At 38.8% G+C, this 24,902-nt stretch overlaps 1 protein-coding gene across 5 annotated transcripts in view; it reads left to right on the top strand.

Moving 5' to 3' along the window:
• LOC144209926 (protein-methionine sulfoxide oxidase mical3a-like) overlaps positions 1-24,902 on the top strand; it is a 41,026-nt gene that overhangs the window by 5,596 nt on the left and 10,528 nt on the right. For 2 of the 5 annotated variants that reach the window (XM_077736502.1, XM_077736515.1), the window contains exons 4-35: positions 155-271; positions 350-451; positions 620-775; positions 1,067-1,167; positions 2,529-2,786; positions 2,860-2,975; positions 3,310-3,436; positions 3,666-3,759; positions 3,906-3,935; positions 4,792-4,939; positions 5,910-6,106; positions 6,246-6,364; positions 6,459-6,521; positions 6,758-6,937; positions 8,470-8,553; positions 9,249-9,362; positions 11,176-11,283; positions 11,798-11,984; positions 12,130-12,230; positions 12,304-12,400; positions 14,576-14,771; positions 15,857-16,056; positions 16,305-16,397; positions 16,821-16,973; positions 18,958-19,032; positions 19,123-19,236; positions 19,316-19,398; positions 19,469-21,449; positions 21,544-21,638; positions 23,099-23,149; positions 23,951-24,058; positions 24,799-24,892. In XM_077736502.1, coding sequence (XP_077592628.1) covers positions 155-271; positions 350-451; positions 620-775; positions 1,067-1,167; positions 2,529-2,786; positions 2,860-2,975; positions 3,310-3,436; positions 3,666-3,759; positions 3,906-3,935; positions 4,792-4,939; positions 5,910-6,106; positions 6,246-6,364; positions 6,459-6,521; positions 6,758-6,937; positions 8,470-8,553; positions 9,249-9,362; positions 11,176-11,283; positions 11,798-11,984; positions 12,130-12,230; positions 12,304-12,400; positions 14,576-14,771; positions 15,857-16,056; positions 16,305-16,397; positions 16,821-16,973; positions 18,958-19,032; positions 19,123-19,236; positions 19,316-19,398; positions 19,469-21,449; positions 21,544-21,638; positions 23,099-23,149; positions 23,951-24,058; positions 24,799-24,892 — 5,742 coding nt within the window. Of the gene's footprint in view, positions 1-154; positions 272-349; positions 452-619; positions 776-1,066; positions 1,168-2,528; positions 2,787-2,859; positions 2,976-3,309; positions 3,437-3,665; positions 3,760-3,905; positions 3,936-4,791; positions 4,940-5,909; positions 6,107-6,245; positions 6,365-6,458; positions 6,522-6,757; positions 6,938-8,469; positions 8,554-9,248; positions 9,363-9,586; positions 9,650-11,175; positions 11,284-11,797; positions 11,985-12,129; positions 12,231-12,303; positions 12,401-14,575; positions 14,772-15,856; positions 16,057-16,304; positions 16,398-16,820; positions 16,974-18,957; positions 19,033-19,122; positions 19,237-19,315; positions 19,399-19,468; positions 21,450-21,543; positions 21,639-21,930; positions 22,105-23,098; positions 23,150-23,950; positions 24,059-24,798; positions 24,893-24,902 lie in introns of all 5 variants that reach the window. The other 3 variants (XM_077736522.1, XM_077736507.1, XM_077736495.1) reach the window with 2 other exon arrangements.

The following is a 24,902-nucleotide window of genomic DNA, read 5'->3' as shown; positions in this document are numbered from 1 at the left end:
CCCCCGCCTCTGGCCCAGAGTAATCTGGGATAGGCTCCAGCACCCAGCACGACCCTAGTGAGGATAAAGTGGTTCATAAAATGAAATGGGGAAAAAAAGAATGAGTTATTACATTATTTGGAGGCGTGATAATGCAACTGCCTTTCATTTTTAGGTATTCGTCAACTTCAGCTCATGCTTCTCAAAGTGGCTCTGCTTTTGGGCATTGAAATCCATGTCAACGTTGAGTTCAAATCCCTCATTGAACCTCCCGAGGACCAGGAGAGTGAAAGTGCGTTGGATAATTGATGTTGTTTATTCTGATATTGCATTTTTATGGGATTACACTCATGCATACAATTTTTCACAGAAATAGGCTGGAGGGCTGAGGTCCACCCTAGGACACACCCTGTCAACGAGTTAGAGTTTGATGTGATCATTGGAGCGGACGGAAGGAGAAACACCCTGCCAGGTGAGTCCACTTCTCCTTTTCCTTTCATGTTTCCAATGTGAACAAAGAAAAACCATGAATGGCAACACTATTGTTGTGCACTTAGGACATGAAAGAAGAAATATAGCAGAAAATAAAAATAGTTCATTCCAGCCCTGTCTAAGGATTGCCTCTGTGTCATTTAACTAGGTTTTCGACGAAAGGAGTTCCGTGGCAAGCTTGCAATTGCCATCACAGCAAACTTCATTAACAGGCACACGACGGCCGAAGCTAAGGTGGAAGAAATCAGCGGAGTAGCCTTCATCTTCAATCAGAAGTTTTTTCAAGACCTCAGAGAAGCAACAGGTGTGTGGTTGGTCAGCTGCAAGTGTCCCATTGCTAACACTGTCGTCAAAACTCTTATAAACCCACCTATTTTTCTGAACAGCCTTCCCAATTTGTTAGTCCAATTAGACGGCAGTTTTGTTTTTACGTAGTTTTTGCTGACTTGGCAATGTTTCTGGTGATCTGCTTATGTGCCGTTAATCACATAATTGCCTCGCTTGTACTCTGCCGAATGCAAAAGACCTCGCTGATGCAACTGGGAAATGTTTTGTATTTAGCATTAATGTACCATCTCTCGGTTGGCCATTTTAGGTATTGACCTGGAAAACATTGTCTACTACAAAGACGACACACACTACTTTGTGATGACTGCCAAAAAACAAAGCCTGCTGGAGAAAGGAGTCATTTTGCATGTGAGTGATCAAAGTTCTGATCGTGTGTGATGTTAAGTTGTCAAATAGTATAAAAGTCTTACTTAGTACTTAGAGGCAAAATAGACGGTTCAACCAGCCTACCATGCATGTTTTTGGGATGTGGGAGGACACCAGATTACCCAGAGAAATCCACACAAGGCTAGAAGGACCATGCAAATCCCACACAGAAATGTCCAAACCTGTGATTGAACCCTCGATCTCTGAAGTGTGAGGCTGGCAGGTTAAACACTCGTCCACTGGGTGGCTTTATTATTAGTGTTATTGATAGTTAGTTTAAACCTTAAACATTTATTAACAATGACAGATCATTTAAATTGGGAAACAATTCACACATTAAATAATTTAGCTTCTTTGTGTGGGAACAAGGCTTCCCTCATTATTTGTTCTGCTTGGAATAAAATCCAATACAATTCAATTCTTTCCTTTCCCTTGCTCACTTCCACAGGAAAGCATGTATAAGCACTGTACAAACACTATTCAAGGTGTGTCATCATGGCTATGTGCTGTTTAGGTCATTAGCCTCCTTGAAGGTGTCTTAAAATAACAATTTAAGTTTCCACTTTAAATGTTTTTAAGTACGCTAATACTAGATAAAATGTAGAAACCTTTAAAGCTGAGGAAGTATACCTCTTTGTGTCAAAACAATGACTCTCCCGTACATTTTGGAAAGGGAGAGATCAAGGAAGACAGTTTTCTTGGCAGGGGAAAAGTAAGGCCACATAATTCCATCATGACGCATTAGTTGACAACCTCCTCTGCTCCCACCTTCTACTAACAACAGTCTGGCAATAGATGCCCAGCAAGCTTGAAGCAAGAAGAATGTAGCTCTTACACCCAGCAATAAAAAACGGTCACCCGTAAAGCATGCATTGATTTGATGCTACGTGTTTGAAAGACTTGTAGAGGAAGCATAACCCTTACACAAGAACATTGCCCTATGCATGTGTGGTTTCAAACTGTTTTACTTGTACATTATTTACCCCATAAATTTGCAATATACTGTAGTTGACACCATTTTTTTTGTTTATGACACTTTAACTGATCTATCCACTTATGAATTAATCCAAAAGATTCTTAGATTACCATAGATAGAATCTTAGAAATTATCCTACTTTCTGTAGCATTTGATATTTGGTTGACAGTAAAAGTTGCATTACAATCAAAATGCATTGTAATAAAAACATCTAATCATTGTCCATGGTTGCATGATTTTTTACTAAGATTACATACACTACTCCTTTCATAAATATTTTAGTTTCAAATATTTGTTAATTTGTTCAGGAAAATTACCTGCACAAACAAATATGGTAAAGAGAATGTTCTATTTTTTTGTATTGTAGGACTACGCAGATACAGAGATGCTTCTTTCCAGAGCAAACGTGGATCAGGTTGCCCTCTTGTCTTATGCCCGCGAGGCAGCAGATTTCTCAACCAACCATCAGCTGCCCACTCTGGATTTTGCCATTAACCACTATGGCCAGCCTGATGTTGCCATGTTTGACTTCACCTGCATGTACGCATCCGAGAACGCTGCCATGGTCCGTCAGCGTAACGGCCATAAACTGTTGGTGGCGTTGGTGGGAGATAGTCTTTTGGAGGTGAGTGGTTTTAAAAATGGTGCTTTTTATGCCTATGTTGGGTCATCACATTTAAATGAGCTGCTGTCTCCAGCCCTTTTGGCCAATGGGTACTGGAATTGCTCGAGGTTTCTTGGCAGCCATGGATTCGGGATGGATGGTGAAGAGCTGGGCTCAGGGAAAACAGCCGTTAGAAGTACTGTCTGAGAGGTAAGCGTGTGGAAACATGAAGCTGTTATAAGTCAAGCTTGTAGTCCAACACTTACATCATTCTTCCTCAAACACTAACCTTAAATTCAGTAATTTCCCTGGACACATGGATGTGTATGAGTTTAAACCATCATTTACCTACATTCTCTTTCTTAATAGAATACATTACAGTAAAACAGTATCTAAACAGAATTAGATTCTTTAGAGTTGCTGTGTGAACTCTCGTTAATATGGTTTTGCAGTCTTAATTCTATCGTTAGATCTTGAACTAATCCATTCATTGGATTAGTAATACATTTAACTAATTCTTTTGAAATATCTGCTCTTTGCCTAGGGAGAGTATTTATCGCCTACTGCCTCAGACCACGCCAGAAAATGTCAGCAAGAACTTCAGTCACTACAGCGTAGATCCCACGACACGCTACCCCAATATTAGCCTTAATTTCCTCAGACCTAGCCAGGTGAGTTCGGCGGGAAATAAAAAAAAAAAACATTGTTTGCTGTCTACATTAAAAAAAGGATATACAATTAGGTTAACCTTTGCAAAATTCAAGAGCTTTATTTTGAATATTGCCATGAATTAATACTTGTAACTCCGTCAGATAGACATATTTGTTATTGGAGTTAATCTATTGTCTTCATGTCATATACTCATAAGTATATAGTAATAAAGACTTGGTTCATTCGCAGGTACGGCACCTTCTAAACACAGGAGAGTCAACAGAGATGCGCATTGAAATTGAGAATGTGATCAACTCATCAACACCTAAGTTGATCAGGAATGGTTTGTATTCACTCTTTATCTTCTGCACATAGGTTTTTTTTTAAATTTATTTTTACCAATTTTATTTTTCATTTTCATAATTCATCAGTTAATTTTGTTTTTTGCTGTTGCTCTGATTGAATAATGCGGGACTATTTCCACTGTAGACAACTGTGTGCTTGACAAGCAGTTGCCAGGTAAAATCAGTTCTCAATGCATGGTATTGCTTTTCTTCAGGTATTAATAATTTTAACAAGTGTGTGTTTTTCTACCTTATGCTTAAAATTAAAGCAACATTTTAATGGATGAAATATGAAATTACTAACTTAGTCATTGAGTGATTCTAGTCAATTCAATTTTAACTGCACTTGAGTTCCGCCTCCTCTCCTAACCTTTCATTTGCATCCTGTATCATCTTTGACAATGAACAATTGACCCTTAACGGTTAATTACATTTCCTGATGGACCAGTTTATATTGGTACTAACATGGCTGATAAAGTCACGGATAGTTGCCCTTTGTGACTCCACACAGCCTGACCGAGGCATGAAGATCATTGTCCTGCAGGAAATCCATTTATATGGTCAACATTATTTGAGCTCACTGTGATAATGCCCTTGGAAGACATGATGACTTTAAATATTTTATAAGACTTTATAGAATTGGAATAAAGAGCATTAAATATGTATTTAACAAGAGAAGCTGGCGCACATCATCATGCTATTCAATCGAAAGCTGTTTTATTAGGTTGAGTTTAGACTTCTCAAAGAGATTTGGTGTGTGTTTTTGTGGTGGTTTTTCCTCTTAAGGACTTTTATCGATACACTGGGACATATTCATGCCACTAAATGATTCTAACTACTAAGATATATACATATAGTTAGTTGTTCAAATGCTTAAGGGAGTACTAAGTGGTGTGGGCCATTTTATCACGATTGGCAATATATTGTGAATAGGTACCGTGCAAGTGTTTGCGTCAAAATGGTAATGGTTTATGTAAAATAGATTTTTATACCATCAGCTAACCAATACATTTTTCTCCTCACCTCTACAGAATCCATAGCAAGATCCAGCAAACTTCTCAATTGGTGCCAGAGACAAACGGAAGGATACCGAAATGTTTGCGTTAAAGACCTCACCATGTCTTGGAAGAGCGGTCTGGCACTTTGTGCACTCATCCATCGATACCGACCAGATCTTATGTGAGTATATGAAATGGACACTTGCATAGCTTGCAAATCAAAGACAACTGGGCTCAGCATATGCTATCCAATTCAAATTGCTGGAAGGTTACAGTAGTGTTTGGAATGACTGTCCTGTTGTGGAAATGTATGCTGTTTATTGTCTGGTTGGGACATTACCTTTTTTTCTGTCATTATTAATGAAGTGACAGATTCCACTTATAGGCAGGCTACTTAAGAGGGACTTTGCCTTATGTTCACCTACAAATGAATGTGTTCTTATTGAGCTATAATGTATTATGGTCTCTTGAGGCAACAAAGCTGTTAACATAAGCTCTTTGTGCTGTCTCAGACGCTTTTTAAGGTTGACTGTGAGAGATGTTTATATGTACTACACAACGTGTAAAAGCATATTGAAAGAGGTTTCAGAGTTCCCGTGGCGTGTAATGGAATGCACTTATGTTTTTTAATAGAATATTTGTATTAATGTTGATGAGTGGTTTAAATGGTGTTCATTTTGCACCGATGGAATTTAGTGTAGAATGTGTTCCAGGTAAAAGATAGTGTCACCATCATTAGACTTTGTACAGTGCTTTTTTCGAATACAAACCTGAAGTAAATTTAATTACCGTCAGCCACTGTTTGTTTTTATAAATAGTTTGAAAATACATTCCTTCACTCTGGCACTATCACAAAATAAAACAAATGTCGTAAGTATTGTCTGCCACGTTAAAGTCATGGTTTACCTTTTTCATTTCTTCCAGGAAGTCCCGATTTATTTTGTTATCTCATAGAGCATGTGACAATGTGTTGGCAATATTGATACATGAACATTTATTACTTTCCAAACAATGATTAAAATTGGATGACGTCTAACAACACCCTTACTCATCCATCTGTCTTGTTTCAAATGAATCCTAATTCCTGGATTGTGTGTTTGAATCTTGATAATATTGATTATTATTGACATTTCCTTTTTCTCCATCTTCAGTGACTTTGATTCTCTAGATGAGCAAGACCAAGAAAAAAACAACCAGTTGGGTTTTGACGTAGCTGAGCGGGAATTTGGCATCTCACCTTGCATGACAGGGAAGGAGATGTCTTGTGTGGTTGAGCCTGATAAACTTTCAATGGTCATGTACCTCAGCCAGTTCTATGAAATGTTTCGGGACACAGTGCCACCTGGAGGTGAGCCACACTTTATAGCATATGACATCATTGACATGTTATATTCATGTGTCAGCAATGGCGAGCATAATCGCCTCTAATCTTATGTGAGTGCAAGCATGTGTTTTAGTATTGTCATCCTCATTTTCATCTCTTTCAGATAATCAAAATCTAAGTCCAGAGGAGAAGGTTGCTCTTATGGCTAGTACTAAATCCCCCATCTCCTTCCTGAGCAAACTTGGCCAGAGCATAGCAATCTCAAGAAAGCGAAACCCCAAGGTGAGTGTTGATCTTCAAACCTAAATGTCTGTTACACATGCACCAAACTGATGTAATTGCAGCCAGAGGTAATGACATGATATTTCATAATTAGGACAAAAAAGAAAAGGATCTGGACAGTTTGGGGAAAAGGAGAAAAACCAGCCAGTCTGAAGAAGTGAGTAGCAATTAGGTGCTTTTGTTTCACATTGAAATAATCCAAAAATATTTTGGAAAGTAGTACTGTAAACCGTTCTGGAAAAAAAACACATCCTGTTGATTAGTTGTTGAATGCAATGAAATTGGATTAAGAATGTCTAGACAAATTTGGAGTGTCATTTTTTGTATAAATAACAAATGTTAACAATGTTACTATTTTGTACACAGTAAAAATATAAGATAATTATTTCTCAGGAGGAAACATCCAAGGCTGGTCGTGAGGATAAACAGCCAAATATCCCCGCTCTGTTGTTAGAGAAGAAGATGGACTCTGCTGTTGCAGGGAACAACAATAAAGTCAAGGTTATGGCAAACCAGCTTCTTGCCAAGTTTGAGGAAAATGCTCCCGCCCAAGGTTCAGGACTTAAAAGACAGGTAGGCACACTTGAATTGAGTTTCTTTGTTTTATTCTTACATGAAACATTTTGTTGAACCGGTGCGACAGAACCTTGAGTCGTATGGATGGAAGAGAAGTAGGAGGTTTTTCAATGAGATGGAGTCAGTCAGAGTATTGTGCTTGTTTCTGGGAAACAACTACATGTTGCTGGTAGTCACGGCTTTGAGTGTATTGGGAAAATGGTTATAATGGACAGCGGTGTTGAAGTGGAAAATCTGGGGACTCCTGGTGATTTGGAATGATCACAGAGGATGTCTGAGATTTTAATCCTGTGTGAATGCACCATGTCTATGATTTAAAAGTTAAATTTTAGCCACAAATGACCTACTGTAATTCGCCAAAAACAGAGGTCCTCTGATATTAGCACTGCGCAAAACTGCATGTTTATGCTTCTAAGAGTAATAGCACCACTTTTCTCAGTTTTTCTTTCTGTGTTCTTCTCTTTATTAATGCTCATTCGTATAACTGTAATGATTAAGGGTGACTTCAGTACATAATTAGCAGTCTTGATAGTTCAGTTTTAGTGTTAGCGGTCATGAAGGGGTGCAACTGCACTTATGAGTGTCTTTCAAGTTGTAGTCTGGGACATTTTGCCATTACTAGAATGAGCAAAATATATGAATTCATGAGTATGACATATATTTGGCCCTGCAACATCTGGTGTTTCGTTATTGTGCTTACTGGCAGGCGGCATCTAATGTTCAATGTGCATTACTAACGCCTACTGTGTAGGGGAGTGTAGGGATGCAATGTCAGTGAAATACAGGAAATTACAGACTATGCTTATCCTGTGCTAATATGCTGTAACATCTCCATAGTCATTACAAATCACCAGTCCTATATACGTTTGTAGATAAACAGTGCAAATAGGACTTAAGAACCAACCAACAACTGTGTCTTAGTGATCTGAAATAACTAGTTTTTTTTAAATCATTTCTTTTGTCAATACTGATATGATAATCATATTGCAAGTAAGGTGCCATTGTTTTAGAATGGCCTTCTGCTGACATGTTTCCCCTTTTAGTTTCTTCCATTTATTACTTCCTTGTGCCTATTTGTCTCTTCTCTTTTGATCACTTGCCACCATGTATTGTTCATTGATGGCTTGTATGCCTCTTTATTCTACAACCCTTCCTCATTTTCTACACACACAAAGGGTGACTCTCTACCCAATCTGGACTGTATTTTGCACCCGTCCCCATCTAAACCACTCGAGCCAATGCGGCTAGCACCTGTACCAGCTTGGAGAAAGGTAAAAAAAAGGGGGACCTACCCCTCTCTTGTAGAAACCCCCAGGCACTGATCAACTAACCATATTTCCCCGTGGTGTGTCATAGATTCATGATATTAGATTCATAATAACCCGTGTGAGCCCCTCTAAATAAAATTATGTCGCCAAACTCATCCCATACTGACAGAAGCACTAATCCAAATGATTGGATATTTGCTATGTGGTGTCAAAACAAGAGTGTGAGAGTCTCTCCTCCTTGCCTGTCCTGTCATGATTTAGAGACGCACACAGCAGCAGGAGCAGCTGAGTATTCGCTACAGAGAAAAGATCAAGTGTCAGACGCTGCCCAACAGGGGGGAGCAGGTATGATTAGTGCCACTGCCCTTGTCCATGTCCTTCCCTCCAACTCTTTTAAATCCTCAAAAGTCGACTTTCACTATGTCCCAGACATTAAATGGTTTTCAAAGGGGAAGATAAGATTTAAAAAGTTCAACTGCTTTAGGTATTGGAGAAAAAAAAAATACAAAACCTTGTTGCCCTTTAATTCCCGACTATCAGATGGGAGAGACATGAAAATACCATATTCACTATTGTAAGAACTTGAGCGATTTTGGCCAAATTTTAACTCTTGGTGTTTAACTCTACTATTCATTTTATTTTATTTATTTATTGGAAAAAAAGGCATGGTTGTTTGTTGAAGACCAATATGTATTTTCTCCTTATTGAAACTAAAGCCATGTAACATTGCACCAAAAACAAATCAGTATGGTTTTTTGACCTCAAATATATCTTTTCAACTGGACAAATTCTACCAAGCTCTACAGTTAGATTTAGTGCTTATAATTAAATCACAATTACTGCTACTTGTTGGAGTGGTGAAACTAATCAATCATTTATGGGCCCTAATCCAAAGCCATTAATCAATTGAAGTTGTTTGTTTTTGATCAGTTGTTAATTGGTGTCATTCATCGCTAAATTGTAGTCTTAAAAGCTATACATTAATTTAGTTATCTAGACGTGTAGAAGCTTAATTTGCTTGCTGTTCCTCGTCCTTCAAGGCCAGAAGCGTTGGCGAACAAGCAGCCATCTTAGGCTCTCGGAGCTGCCCAAAGAAAACCATTCTGCTCCTTTCTTCCTCCTCCTCCGCTTCTTCACTCTCTCTCCATACAGAGGTGACACACATTCTGCTGTGTTTATATCGTTTGTACATATCTGCCACCAATCCTTGGTAGACTACTGCTCCCCTAAGGACATAACAATCATCTTAACCATGCCTGTTATCTTACCCGGGGAGGTGATGTCATGTTCGTATGACATTTTACAGCAGCCTAATGAACTAACACGTGCTTTTAGTACGAGCATTGTATGATTCAATTGAATTCTCTTTGCCTTCAAGAATTTGGTTGTCACTTCAGATGAAGAGGAGCTTGAATACTACGAGAAGCCTGTGAATTACGGGGTAAAATGCCTGCTTGGATACTTGCTTGCTCATAGTATTTTTCTGTATAATACCAGCTTGTTGTGGCAAGATTGATTTTTTTTCAGTATTGGATAAAATACAATCAGTAGGTATGTGACAGAAACATTTTCCCAAAAGATTCAAAATGACAATATTTAGACTTAGTTAAGAAAGCTTGATTTTAATGGAAACCAGGCATCATTATTCAATGAGAGGCATTGTAGATATGGTCGAAAGTAAGGCTAGATTTGGTCAGTGAGGTTGATAGGAATTCAATATAGACAGATTGGACTTAGTGACATACTTGGCATTAGAATAATGCAAGGTAAAGGCCTCATCTTCAAGTTGACCAAGTTAAAAAAAAAAGGTTGTTCCCATAGACTAGATTTGTGAACTTTGAATCCTTTTATTTGTTCAACGGAAAATTGAAGAGGTGCCAAATAAGGGTGTTTCCTTACACGTTTGTGGTGAGTCAAACTGGGTTCCAAAACTCCCTCGTGCCAGTACATGGAAAGTACACATACCGACGACTTGTGAGTCAGCGTGGAATGTTAAATTAGCTTCCTGTGCAGGATTGGAAGCCTTTGCACCTGAACGATCCATCCCCCATCCATGTACCTGGTATACAGGAGAGGGCTGACTGCCTTATCTCCAAGTTTAGGGGACAAACCAACAAGCCCCCAAAGGTGAACACTTTGCATGGCTGTGCTGTGACTAGCAAACTTGGTTTTCAAGTGTAGGATAACCCTTTATTCAAATAGGGTAAAATGCTTTTTTGATTTTTTTCCCCTAACACTTTATTTTGCGCTAATTGTCACAATTCCCCCCTTTGAAATATCTTATTTCTGAAGCCCAAGAAAAAGCCATCACGGTTTTTCATGGAACAATGGCATCTTGCCCAAGCCCAAAGTGCTCCTAAGACTTCACACTTTTCTGACAACTTGAGACAGGTATTTGCTTGGAAAAAGAAACTAAATGTGTTGATGCTAATCCACACTATAACAAGTGTTCATTCAAGAGGTTTGTCTCTCATCCTTGCTGTGGTTTACTTTTACCTTTAACCTACTCAGCATATAGTGATGTATATTAACTAATTTAGATTTGATTTGTTCCTGAAAAAAGGAAAATCCCTTTCTCAGCCAGAGATTCGACAAAAAAACAGAACATTCTGTCATTGTACTGCCATTACAGTACAGTGTTAGGGTTCAAGAAAGCAAAAGCCTTGGGATATTGGAATTCCCAATGAATTGAGGCAGTTTAATCGCAAAATCTGGTATTGCTTTTTCTGAGTTGTTGGAAATTATTAATCCTTGGCATCCTTGACACAAATATGGATACCTATCCTATTTTGAAAATACCATTTCCTTGCAATTGTTCGTATTTCACTATGGTTGTCAGCATACCTAAAACACTAATCTTTGTATTGTTTCTTTTTTACTTCGTCTTCTGTTTCCCCTTTTCCATATTATTTTCCTTCATCACGTTCTTATACTTTTCCATGTTTTTTCCTGTACTACTTTACATAGCACTATGTAAGGATGTACACAGGGGGAGTTAGCTCGTTGACTGAGCAGATAGCCAATCAGCTTCAATCGCAGGAAGTATCCAAACCATTTCCTGAGAAAAGAGATGTGGTAAGCTTGTCATATCGGTGATCAACGACACGTGCCTGTCTATAGTGTGTAGGAATGCTCAGTCGAAATTATGACTGTGGACTGACCAAATAAGAGCACTGTGTGATGGAATTGTGCTAGGAGCTCCCTTTGGATAGTTCTGTCTGATGATTGTTGATTTTACACTTTGTGTCTGTAGATTCCTGCAGTGCCCGTCTGTGTGAGCTCGAACCTGATATTACAAGTCATATTTTAACTAATCATAGGCTGGTATTATATTCTAACCGTATCATATCTGTGTGTATACTGCTTGGAACTCAATGGGATTTCATAATGAGAAACTGCACACTGCTGATGTCCAAAACAAAACACAAAAATATGTTTATACCAGTTGTGAAAAACCGGTTGATTTTATACCGTAATTTCTTTTGTCAAACCAATAACTAACTGGCTTACGGCAAATATTAAAATGCCGCTATAACTCTATTTGCCATTACTGTTACGTTCCCTGACTGATGTTAGTTTCTCCCTACAGGGTTCTTTCAGAAAAGAATTCCCTGTGAATATTGGAGGCAGCGATGTTTGTTTCTTCTGTCGGAAGAGAGTCTACGTAATGGAGAGACTAAGTGCCGAAGGCAAATTCTTCCATCGCAGCTGTTTCAAGTGTGATTACTGCGGCACCACACTCCGACTGTCCTCCTACGCATTTGATGTTGAAGACGGTAAAGTTCAATCTAATGAATCTGCATTTAATGTCAAATATTACCTAATGTACTTATTGTACAGCATCCCCCTAAAATGTTTTTAGCACCTTTCCACCGTTTCCTCATTCTTAAATGTATTTTTTTGTTTTTTTTTAATCTGCAGGTAAATTTTACTGCAAGCCACATTATTGTTATCGTCTGTCTGGCTATGCTCAAAGAAAGACACGGGCACCTTCTCCTTCCCCTGCTCCAACTACTTCTACGGTACTTAAATGATTGTGATTAACGAGGTCTTTCGATATTATGGCTAACATCCACCATTATTTAACGTTTACAGGAAAACCAGGAGCCCACAACATCTGCGGTCTGTCTGGTGGACACCCCTGGAAGGGCAACAGCAGTGGCAGGCCCCTCAGCCGATATCCGGCCCTCAGGTACCCACCTCTCCTCTCTTGCTATGACCACTGCCCCCCACTGCGCGGGCATGCGTACGTCTGTGAGTTGTGGCGTCTCGCTGCGGTCTGCCTGGCGCACGCTTACTTGGACATGCCACCAGGTGGCGCGCAACCCTTTTGATTCTCCCTTCTTGTGTAGCTACTGCATCTACCTCCTCTGGTGTTTCACCATCAATGCCTTGCTCAGCTTCCTCTAGCATGGCCCACATGTCCCCTTTTCTTTTCCTTTTTTCCTTTTCTTATCTTTTCAACTAACATGCGTGGGACTTTACAATTTTTCGCGTCGCAAATTCTCATGGGATTGATTGTATTTACTCTGCTTGTGTAAATAGTGCAATTTGTCTCTGTAAATGATTTATTCCTTTAAGATGCATCAATGTTGATATTAGTATATGTAGTTATTTGGTTTGGGGTCTGCGTAGAGGGGCTTTGGCAGCTTTTGAAAAACAATGGTGCATCTTAAACTTTTTTTTTTACAAATCCCGGTGGAAATTGAGAAAAAAAAAGTGGTTCTCCTTAGTCAACTCTCGAAACGGCAATGTTAAATGTATGTCAGATGAATGAGTTCATCCTCATGCCTTACCGGGAAGGCTCACTCGTATGGCATACCTGTATTTTAATGAAGATTCTTTTGTGAATGTAACCACTCGTGGCCTGTGACTGCTCACATGTGACGTGTTTCTTTCCGAGCCTCCTCAGTATCTTTCCTTTGTATAAGACTAACACTTGAACTACAATCTATTAGAATAGTGCACCTTACCTTGCCTGTATCAGTGCTTCTGTGAGCTTTACCTTTATCCCTCCTTTCAGAACATCCTAAAACTGCTAGCTATGTTTTTCTGCATTATTTTGTGGCCTGTGATTGGACCCTTCTTCTGCCTTTTTCTACTATATCCAGCAACGCATTGTCACTTTCAAATTGCTATGTGCTTTCTAAATCTTAATTCTTTTGATATTTTTTGCTTTACAAATGTAGTGGTTAAATGGTTAGTATAGACTTTATCATTAGGCCTGAAGTTGATCTTTCAGGAGTTTATAGCATATGTGCGTTCAACTGATATAATAACATTAACATTTTTTCAATGTGACCTCTTTTAATAACCAACAAAGTAAATCAAGTGTGTGAATAATTCTAATAGCCCACTAACTACGAGTAGCAAATGTGCGTTCTACTAATATAATGACATTAACATTTACAATGTGACATCTTTTAATAACCAACAAAGTAAATCATGTGTGTAAATAATTCTAATAGCCCATTAACTACTAGTAGAGGATATCATATTAAGAATTACACTGCAAAATTAGTATAAATAGATTACTCATTGACAAGTTAACATTTGAGGTTTAACTTTCAGCAGAAAGTTTGAACTAGTTATGTGCAAATTTGGTTCTAACACGCTTTAATTAACCTCCTTGGTGTCATGATAGCAATTTTTTAAAATACATTTTTGGAATCTTTGAATTTTTTTTCCATAAGAAAAAGAACTGAATTGAAACAAATAAAAATGAGAATGATAATTCGCTTGTTAACTTAGTCGTAAACTAAGAATGATGAGCCGCTCGTTAATACAATCCAAAACTGACACATTTTAAGATTGTCAGTGTCCACTTGCTGTTTTAATGACTTTTTTAATTCTCTTCCACTTAGTGGACAGATAACAAGCAGCTCTTGAACGTTACATTTTAGTGTAATTAGCAAGTAATAAAAAAAATAAGTTGTAGGATTTGCTTCTCAGGATGGGGAAAAGGCAAAGCATCCACCATGTAATAATGATGTGATGTGCTGTGCTGTATTGGTTTACTGATGCTTGTTTTAGGAAGAATATTAAATTCAATAAATTCAGTTAAAGATTTAAATATCAGTGTCTTTTTGTCCGTTTGTCCTGTGTTCATATACACATTAGTAGAGCTGTGTTGGTAGTGAATGCTATTAAATTATCAGAAGATGGTGTTGGAATTATTGTGTATTTGTGCATGCCCAATCCCCATTCACTGTGAATGCACACTTTTAACAACGAGATGTGGTTAAATATGTAGTACTTTATTGACGTAGCAAGCTGATCAACCTGAATGTGTGTTATACTTTCATGATCTTGTATGGCACTGCTGTTTCACTCTGGTTTCTCTTTCCATTCTTCTTCTCAACCACAGTACCGGAAGCCAACGGGCTGCTGGAGCCAGGCCTCGCAAAGCGGCTTCATGCGACACCTGAGCGAATTGAGTTGGAAAACTACCGACTCTCTCTGCAGAAAGAGGAGGAGCTGGAAGAAGTGCCGGAGGAGACGCTGGCAGAACACAATCTCAGCAGTGTGCTGGATAAACCTACAGACATCGATTTGGGCTCAAGGTAATAATATTATTATTGGCGTCTTCTTTTAAAATAATCACTCAGGTCATTTTTACCCCCAAGACATTTTAGGATACACAAAAAGTTAATATTTGCAGAATGTGATGATATGGAATTATACATTTTATCAATGCTTAACATCTTATTTTCCAGGTTGAGGTATAATGTTTACAGACAAAGTAAATGTGAGACCTATTACTTGCTCACCTCATTTTTTGGTCATTTTTACCCCCAGATATTTTAGAATGCACAAAAAGTTGCTATTTTCAGAATGTGATGATATGGAATTATACATTTAATCAAAGCTTAACATCTTATGTTCCAGGTTGAGGTATAATGTTTACAGACAAAGCAAATGTGACACCTATTACTTGCTCACCTCATTTTTGGGTCATTTTTACCTCCAGACATTTTAGGATGCACAAAAAGTTACTATTTTTAGAAGGTGTTGATATAGAATTATACATTTGATCAAAGCTCAACCTCTTTTTCCAAGTTGAGGTATAATTTTTACCGACAAAGTAAATGTGAGACCTAATACTTGCTCACCTATTTTTTTGGGCATTTTTACCCCGAGAAATTTTAGGATGCACAAAAAGTTACTATTTTCAGAAGGTGTTGATATAGAATTATACATTTGATCAAAGCTTAACATCTTATTTTCCAGGTTGAGGCATAATGTTTACAGACAAAGTAAATGTGAGACCCATTACTTGCTCACCTCATTTTTTTTGGTCATTTTTACCCCTAGAAATTTTAGGACGCACAAAAAGTTACTATTTTTAGACGGTGATGATACGGAATTATATATTTGATCCATGCTTAACATCTTATGTTCAAATTTGAGATATAATGTTTACAGACAAAGTAAATGTGAGACCTAATACTTGCTCACCTCATTTTTTGGTCATTTTTACCCCCAGACTCTTTAGAATGCACAAAAAGTTACTTTTTTTCAGAAGGTGTTGATATGGAATTATACATTTGATCAATTCTTAACCTCTTATGTTACAGGTTGAGATACAATGTTTACAGACAAAGTAAATGTGAGACCTAATACTTGCTCACCTCATGTTTTGTTGCAGTAGCTCAGACTCCGACATGGAGGAGGACGACGAACAGGAAGACCAGGAGGAGGTGGAACTCGAGTTAGAGGAGCAACCTCCCAGTCCTTCAGACCTTGGTGGCGTCCCTTGGAAGGAAGCAGTCCAGCTTCACGCCCAACTTAGAGGTGACAATGGTGACCTTGAGGATGACGAAGATGACGATGAGGAGTCAAGTGAAGGTATGTTTGTGACATTTTAAAATTGATTTGTTTTGTTCTCCATTTGTCTCTCGACCTGTTGCAACAGATTTTTTTATTGTTGAGTCTTTGTCATTCAGAGCTGTTCTATTCTTGTTTGAACTGTATTTCATGTGTAGTGTCTCAACGTCAATCATCCTTAATGTTTCCTCCTTTTTCCATCTTTTCCTCTCTGTTATATTTTGTGTAACAATTATTTTTGATGGGAATCTGCCTCCGCCTGCTGGCAGAGGGGGATTACTGCCCTTGGGACAGGGAGCTCCAGTCAGGCCTTTGGCTGGAGAAGTACCTCACAGACGAAGATGATGTTTGTACTTTTAAAGGTAGCGGCACAACAGCAGTTTTGGTTAACAGTGACAATTCTGGCTACTTTTTTACCTCTTGTCATGTTTTTGTTGCAACATCTGTGCAATAACATTTTGTGTGATTTTAAAATACAAACAAATTAATCAAAGGCCTGTTCTCTCTAAGGAGTTGACATTATAGTTCACCATTTTTAGTTGTTAACTTTTTTATGTCTAAACTTTTATGTATTATTTTGACTTGTTTGCTGTCTATTCTAGTGCATGTAGAATCCTGTACTATGATAGCAACTATATATTCTAACTTCCTCTGTTCCTCTCTTTCCTTTTTATCCCATACTTTCCTCTTTCTCCTTTTCCCTACCTTCCCTACATCTTTGTCCTACTTGTTTGTCCTTGTCTGCACATACACAACATTGAAACATGCACAATACCTTCATTTAGTTAAAAACCTACACATTCGACAAGCCCTGCAGCCTTTGGATCCTCTAGCAATTCCAGTTGTGGAGGAAACAAATGAAGACTCAAAGACCGATGGTGAAGGCCAACTGGTCTCGGCCTCGCAGCCCTCTGAGCATACACATGCTTCATCTACAGGTAAAGCACCCAGAGGAGCCAAGACTGAGGAAAGTGTCACCGAGCCCACACTAGACAAGTTGACATCATTGGGATTAGATCAAAGTGTGTCTAATTACATCAGTGTGACACTCTTCTATATTATTACGCAGAATAGGAGAAGCCTTCACCCCATGACTAACCTGATTGGTTGGTTAATATTTGTATCACGTTGCTCCCGCCCCCAGCCTGGAATGTCTAATTAAGTGTTCATTCATTTCATTTTCCTTCTACAGTTGTTGTTGGTCCTCTAGGAGGAAACGTTATTCTATTTCATCCCAATTCATCATAAATCCTTTGATTTGATGCTTCAGAATTTTTGGTTCTGCTTTCTTTTGTGTTCTGTTATCTCTTTTAATGTGTCCATGTGCCTTTTACTTTACTGTCACTCCCGTGACAACCCCCATTTGAGCTGTGTCTTTTGGTTTGAATGTAGCCCCTGCCCACACATCTGCCCGGCACGAAGCAGTGCGAGTCTGGTTGGAGTCAATGTCTGGAGGTAGCACAGACTTCCGAGGGATCACAGCATCCCGTCTAAGACTCTTATATCTTTCACTGTCTTTTGGCTGGGCTTTTGCAGCATGCACAAACAGCACACACTCACAAGCATGCTGGAAGGCTGCCATTCTCAAAATTGTGTCATTGTTGTGTTCTACTCATGACTTATTCTTCGCATTGGCTTCCCACACATTCCAACTCTGGAAATGTCTCCTTTTTTTAAACACTTGTTTTCCTTTAAATGTCTATCGATGGCTGCAAACAGAATGAGCCATGTGTGCGTTATTTGTTTTTGTTTTTTTGTCACTGCTTTGAAAACTTTTTAGACAGTTGGCCCGGTCTACACATAAAGAAAATCAAGGTTTTTATTCCCAATTAAGTTTTAACTACTTCCAGATCCACCATGACCCTGAACAAGAAAGCTCCCTCAACTAAAATTCCACCATTTGGTAGTTCAGTGGAAAAAGTGTTTTCCAAAACCCGTCTGTTTTGATAACATTGCGATTGACAAACAAACAGCCAGGGAACATTGACACAACTTATTGAATTATTTTCTTTTTTGGCTTTTTAAATCACAAGCTTGTGTCAAGATTCCATACAAGATTTCAATACTCAATTGTTTTAATCTGTCTGTGAGCAATTGAACGGTTTCTTTTTTTAAGATATTCAAAATCTTTATGTGTGTACCAGGCCTTAGTTGTTTAGAATCAAGGCTATCAAGGCTTCAGTCTTCCATTCCCAACAACCATGTAATGCATCACTGATTAACATCTAACTCATGATATGTATTGGTTGCTCCTTTTTCCTCAAAAATGGACAGCTGCATGACTTTTTCTTTTCAGCTACAGTGTAACTCTGCTTTTTGTGTATAACTTATTTGTATTCATTTTTAAAAAATTATCGGCAAGTAGGATACATTACTGTTCAAAAGTTAGGGGTGACCTAGACAGTTATGTATTTTCCTTATTCTTTTTTTATTTTGCTCATTATTTTTTATTTTGCTCATTATTTTGAGCTAATATTCACGAGTAGTTCAACTGTATGTATCAAGCTTATATGATTTAGAGGAGTGACTTCTTCAAATGTGGCTTGAAAATTCTTCCCAATTTCCTCAACAAAATATCAGCTAAAATGCCAAAATCAAACTTTGAAGAGGTAAATTATTATTTCAAATATAATTTCTTAACTTGTTAATAACTTGACAATACTTTCTATTCATTTTGCAACTCATTTGATTAACTAGTGGTTCTTACAAAATGTCTTTGTGACCGACCCCAAACTTTTGAACAGTACTTTACTTTATTCTAATTCTTAAAAACAAATTGCATTGTTAAAAAATCTTTTATTTGATTTTTTCCCCCCAGATTGCACCTATGTCTACAACAACTATAGTGTGTTTTACTAATCATACTTGGGTAACAAGCAGTCGGAAAATATAATTTATGTTGCCAAATATTTTTTCCACCAGAACCTTGTGAAGATGATGATCTGGAAGCAGAAGCAGATAGTCAAGATGTGGAGCCTGGTACAGAAATGGATCAAGGTCATTTCCCAGCACCATTATGTCATTTCTATAAAAAATTGTGCTAAAACTAAAGTGAATAGCTCTTTATTCATGACATTTTAATTCTAGATGACATCCCCTCTGATGCTGAAGCTGAGGCACGGTTGCACCCATCAGTGCACAGTGGAGCCATTCCAGGAGAAGAAAGAGTATCTGAGAGTGTGGAAATGGCTTCAAGTATTGGTATGTCCCTGCAACCTTCTCACCAGAAATATTGCTCTTTAACATGTTCCTTATGTAGCAACATTGGTTTTGTATTCAGGATTACCCTACACTGAACCTGTAAAGAAAGATGATGATGTCGTCTTATCGCCCGCCTTATCTGCTAGAGAACCTGAAAGAGAGGTCAGAAAATGGCAATGCTCTTTCCGTGTAAGTTGATTTCCAGTTAACTGAGGCATATTTTGACTTACAGGTAAAGTCTTCAGATACCTGCCTATCCCCAGAACCTCTCTTTTCTGAGGAATTCAAAGTTGAACGGGCAACACTATCTCCAGCTTCCAAGAGCCCTTCGCCTGTCCTTAAGCCTTCGCCTGTAACGTCTCCAGCTGCTGCCTCTTTGGAAAGACCTTTTTCCTCCCTCAACCACTCGCCTTCCAAATCAACCCCAGTCTCGCCGATTACACCAGTTCTCGACACCCCCGTCCGGTCCCCCTTGACGTCACAGGATGGCTCACCAATCGTTTCCCAGCCTATCTCGTTACCAGAGACATGCCCACCGCAGTCTCCCGTCTCCACTCATCGGTCCATATGCCCTCTCACGGGCAACCCGCTGTCCCCAATATGTGCCCAGCCTTTACCATGCCACGAACCTTCCTCACCTGTCAACTCTGAATCTCCTGTCAGAACGCAACCTATCCCCAATGTCACATCAACACCTATGTCCAGAACTGACAAATCCATGTCAGATTTGGAAGATACCTCAACAGATGAATCTGTGTCGAAAAAGACTGATATTATTGAGGAATTCTGGTTGAAGAGTGCTGAGATCCGAAAGAGTTTGGGTCTTTCTCCTTTAGATAGAAGTAGTAAAATTTTGGAGGCGAGTGTTGTCCAGACTCCAACACCACCTTCCACAACTGCCAAAACTCTGAATGTGTCAGAAGAGCAGAAACCTGCTTCTACTGGGCGCACTGTGATTCGTAGACTCAACATTACTCTTCAAGGTCAAGTCATTACACCTATTGCTTCTGTGGAGTCTAAAAATAATGATCCTGACAGGAAAGAATTGAGCTCCAACTCGGATATGGGCTTAAATGGGACACAAACAGCAAACAATGACAGCAACAACACCTCAGACGCCATCGTGCTTACTCCACCCTCCAGTCCACCACCACCGGTGCCTAATAATCAATCCCCTGCAATTATCCGGCAGCAAAAACACCAAGTTTCCTGGAACAACCGGAAAGAAAAACTTCCATTAGAGCTTTCCAAAGAGCTACCAAAATCAAAGACCCCCGTCCCTGCACAGAGATCCCAAAGGAGTCCTGCATCTGCACCCAAACCTGCTCCGAGGAAGGTGTTGTCACCATCAAAAGAACTGGTAGAATCACCCATAGTCATTATGAGGGAAAAGAAAAAGAAGCCTCATACAGAGGAGCTGAGAAAGTCGTTTGTTGAGACGGTGGAAGAAATTCCATTTGCTGATGATGTAGAGGAAAACTTTGATGAGCGGGTGCTGGACACCAGCACAAAGAAGTTTTCCACCGGCAAGGCCACCGCGGACAGACCTCCTTTTCACCTGGCTCTAGCAATGGAAAATGGCAAACCAATTATTCCAGTCAATCCAGCCTCAAAGACGCAGAGGGCCACTCAGTTCTCCCCTGAAGCTAAAGAGATAGCCGAGGAGAGGATAAGGGCAAGAGAAAAGTCTATTAAAAGCCAGGCTCTCAAAGAGGCAATGGCCCAGCAGCTAAATAAAATGAAAGAGTCGACCATAGAAGTGGTGGCATCACCTAAAGTGGCCTGGAGTGTCACCCCAGAGGTCACTGGAAAAACTCGAAAGTCTGCCGTGTCTCCAAAAACAACTGCTGTGAAATCTTTGGAATCCAAGAAGGCAGAGACGCTTCCTGAGCGTCTGTTTAGTAGCAATAGGAGTCTGGATAGCTCAGTGGCATCCTCTGACAGCTCGTCCACAGGTAAGAGCAAAAAACGAAGTTCGCTCTTCTCGCCGCGCAAAAACAAAAAGGAAAAGAAATCAAAGAACGACAGTAGCCGTGTCTCCGGTACAGAAGAGACACCACCCAAGCACAAATCTTTGTGGAAGGCTGTCTTCTCAGGGTACAAAAAGGACAAAAAGAAGAAAGATGACAAATCATGTCCCAGTACACCATCATCTAGCTCTGCCACTCACGACTCTTCTAAAAAGAGAGACTCACCTGATGGGAAATCAGCAGGTAATTAAAAAAAAAATATATATATATATATATATAAATATATCTGCATCCATATAGTTGTGCTTGAGTTCGTTCTGCTTATCTCACATGACAGATGGAAAGTCACGCAGAAACTTGAGCTTTTCTGAGGATTCCGATCTGTCGTGTGACGACGTTCTGGAGAGATCGTCCCAGAGGTCAAAGGCAGATGTGAGTCATTATGAACGTTCCATCTCTCAGACCAATTTTCAAAAGTGACAAGCAATCACTTTGAAGACATCCAATGGGATGGTGTTTTGTCAACATCTAAAATATTGACGCCATGTAGGCCAAGTCCGTCCTGTATTCATTTTGCCCCATTTAGTCAAGTTAATAATACAGGCTATGAAAGTAGTGTCGTAACAGATGAAAAGGTTTGAAAGTTGTACTCATCATCAAAGCGATGAATGGTTGGTTTCCCCTTTTTAAAAACTGTTTCCTTCTTAATAATTTCCATTTCTAGCGACACACCGACATCTTTGACCTAGTATCAGGCATCCAGAAGGAAGCAATGAAGGAAGAGAAAATGGACAAGGTGATAAGAAGGGAATTAAAAGAAAGAAAAGGGGTGAAAGTCAGACTTAAAGAAAGGGAACGCGAAAAAGCTGTCGGTCGTGAAAAGGAAAAAGACGATGAGGTATTTTTCAGCAGGGGGCTTTAAAAAGGAATTTCAAGCAATAACATCTTTAAATTGTGTCCAATTTCAGTAGATGAAATCATTTTTCATTTCAACTCTTACTCAAGTTGGATAAGTTGTGTTTAGTTTACCAAATATTTAATTATTCACTCTTCTTATATTTCGACAAATCAAAAAAGCTAATCTTGATGGATTATTAAAGTCACTTTAGCAACTGACATTATATTTTTATGTTAATGCTTGAAATTCAAATGTGTTCTCTCCCCTGTTCTGGTGGCATAGATAGATAGAACTGTTTGATGTAGAGCCAGAGGCATCCGTTCAGTCAGCAGCATTGGAAAATAACTGCATTCATCCCATTCAGATTTGTCATTAACTAAAGAAAAAGTCACCTTTACTTTTGTTGAAGATCAGTAGGACATACATGTTATGCTGCAGACACAAAATCATGTCGTGTCTGGCTGTGTGTGATACAATCCCCCAGGAGCTGCTCATTAGTTTGTGTTTTATTTTGTTTTGTCCTGTTTTAGATTAGTCCATTCTTGTCACCTTTCAGTAGGGTGTTGTAGAAACTTACCTAAATATTTTGACTCCTTGTAAAAGGATCAATAATTACTTATTTGAAGCATAATGGATTATTTTAGTTTTGTTTTGAATTTAAACAGTCTTTTCAGTGAGACTTGTATATCACAGTAGAAAATGTATATCATACTAAATTCTCCTAAGAGAAATTTGATTACATTTGTATTTTCCAGCTGTAAAGCTTCAATTTACAAATGTTAAGGACTAACTTTTAATTCATAACATATTAATACACCATCTCACTACACTGGGTTTTATTTTTTGGAAATAGTCATTTTGATTAATTTTAATTGTTAATTGCAATGTTTTCAATATTTGGGATGCAGTTTGACATAGACATTAACCCATTTAATCATCATATGTTTGATTCCTCATTTTTTTTGTTTTGTTTTTTTGTTTTGTCCTCCCCAAGTCTGTTTATGTCCCTCATGCACTGGCGTTCAAGAGATCATATGCCTCAAAGGTAGTATCCTTCATGTTCACCAATAACACTCCCTTGTACACCTGCTGCTGTGCGCATGTTCCAATTTATGGCTATGATTATCTAGCTCTGTAACATTTGAACTAACTGTCCTTTCCGGGTGCATGTGTCAAGTGGGGTAACAGCACCCACCAATGACTCTCACACTCGTTTTACCTCTGGCCAAACATGGCTTCTCTGCAGCACTTTGCAAACAAGGCACAAAGAGATCTATCTGCTGGTGTCAAAGGTAGCCCTTTCTGGCTGATATGACCTTAACCTGCCTATCTGTCACTGCAGCATGTTTATTCCAGTAAGAACTGCTCAACAGACATTTCCTTCCAGTACCTTGCGCTGTCCTTGTGCCTCATCCCAACTTCTAATGCACTTTTAAGTCCTTTTTATACTCTGGTCTGAACATCATTGTATTATCTGACTCAAATAACTCATTTTGCAGAGAATTTAATTTCCTGCTGTTGTACAATAATACTGTAAAATGTCCAATGATGGGAATTTATACTGTATATGCTGCATTTATTATTCATGATGTAATATTGATATCAAAGGTGCTCCATGGAGCTTTAGATGCGTGATGTTTGCAGATTAATTTCACAGGCTTTTTTTACATGAGGATTGGAAAGTAATAAGATACTGTGCCAAGTTCCAGGTCAATTTAGTTTCATTTACAAGTCAGCGCACATAAGTGCTAGTTGACAAATGTTCAGTATGTTGTGGAATAATTGGCCTATTATTGATTTTTCTTATTTGTTTAAAGCGTCTAATGGCTTGTTGTGATATCACCAGAAAACCTACACAGAAGAGGAGCTCAACGCCAAGCTGACACGACGAGTCCAGAAAGCTGCTCGACGTCAAGCTAAGCAGGAAGAACTCAAAAGGTTACACCGAGCCCAGGTTAATAGCCCATTTAAATGTTATTTGCAATGCAACAATATCAATGGAAAATCCATACATTAGCCTTTGATGCATATATCCATGTATATATTCTTTCTAGCAAGATTTTTTTCTCTAGCTATACATTCATCTGGGAATGCCTGCCTGTACACTTACTATTGCGTAACTGTTTTGAGTACAGGTTTTTAAGAATTTAGCAAGGGGTCAAACAGCATGGTAATTATTTATGCTGTGTATGTAAGTATTAAAAATTCACCATTATGCAATCGTTTTGCACAACATATGGTATGTCTCTTCTGACCCGGTGCACTGAGAACTACTGTGTCCCATGGTGAAGAAATTCACTCTGGTGGGTTGTACAACTAGTCTGCAGTACTCCTCTTAGGCCGTCAATTCAGCTCTAAAGTGCATCGGAGAACTCTTCTTTTGCAATCAGGGCAATTTTTCTCCAGCCTAGTGCATGATGTGATTAAAGTTGCATCAATGCTAAAGCAAGAAAAAAGTCCAGTGTATCGGGTTCTGCTTCTAGTATACCCCGTATAACTTTATCCCAAAATTACAATTTAATGAAAATACTAGAAAAATACTAGTTTTGCTAGACTATGTTCCCAGTAAAAGTTGATTTCCAATACAGGGGTAGAAATTTTCATCACATTTCCATAATTTCTCCAATGTTTCTTATCATTTATTCGATTATTCTTTGGGTAACACCCAGTTCTTAATTTTCTTTTTAACATTAGATTATCCAAAGGCAACTGGAGCAGGTGGAAGAAAAGCAGAGACAGCTAGAGGAGAGAGGCGTGGCTGTGGAAAAGGCACTGCGAGGAGAAGCAGGTAAACATTA

The sequence above is a fragment of the Stigmatopora nigra genome, chromosome 2 (assembly GCF_051989575.1).
Source record: "Stigmatopora nigra isolate UIUO_SnigA chromosome 2, RoL_Snig_1.1, whole genome shotgun sequence".
In the NCBI taxonomy this organism is placed as follows: domain Eukaryota; kingdom Metazoa; phylum Chordata; class Actinopteri; order Syngnathiformes; family Syngnathidae; genus Stigmatopora; species Stigmatopora nigra.
Note: the sequence above shows the minus strand (reverse complement) of the source record. Positions and strands in the feature narration are given on the sequence as shown.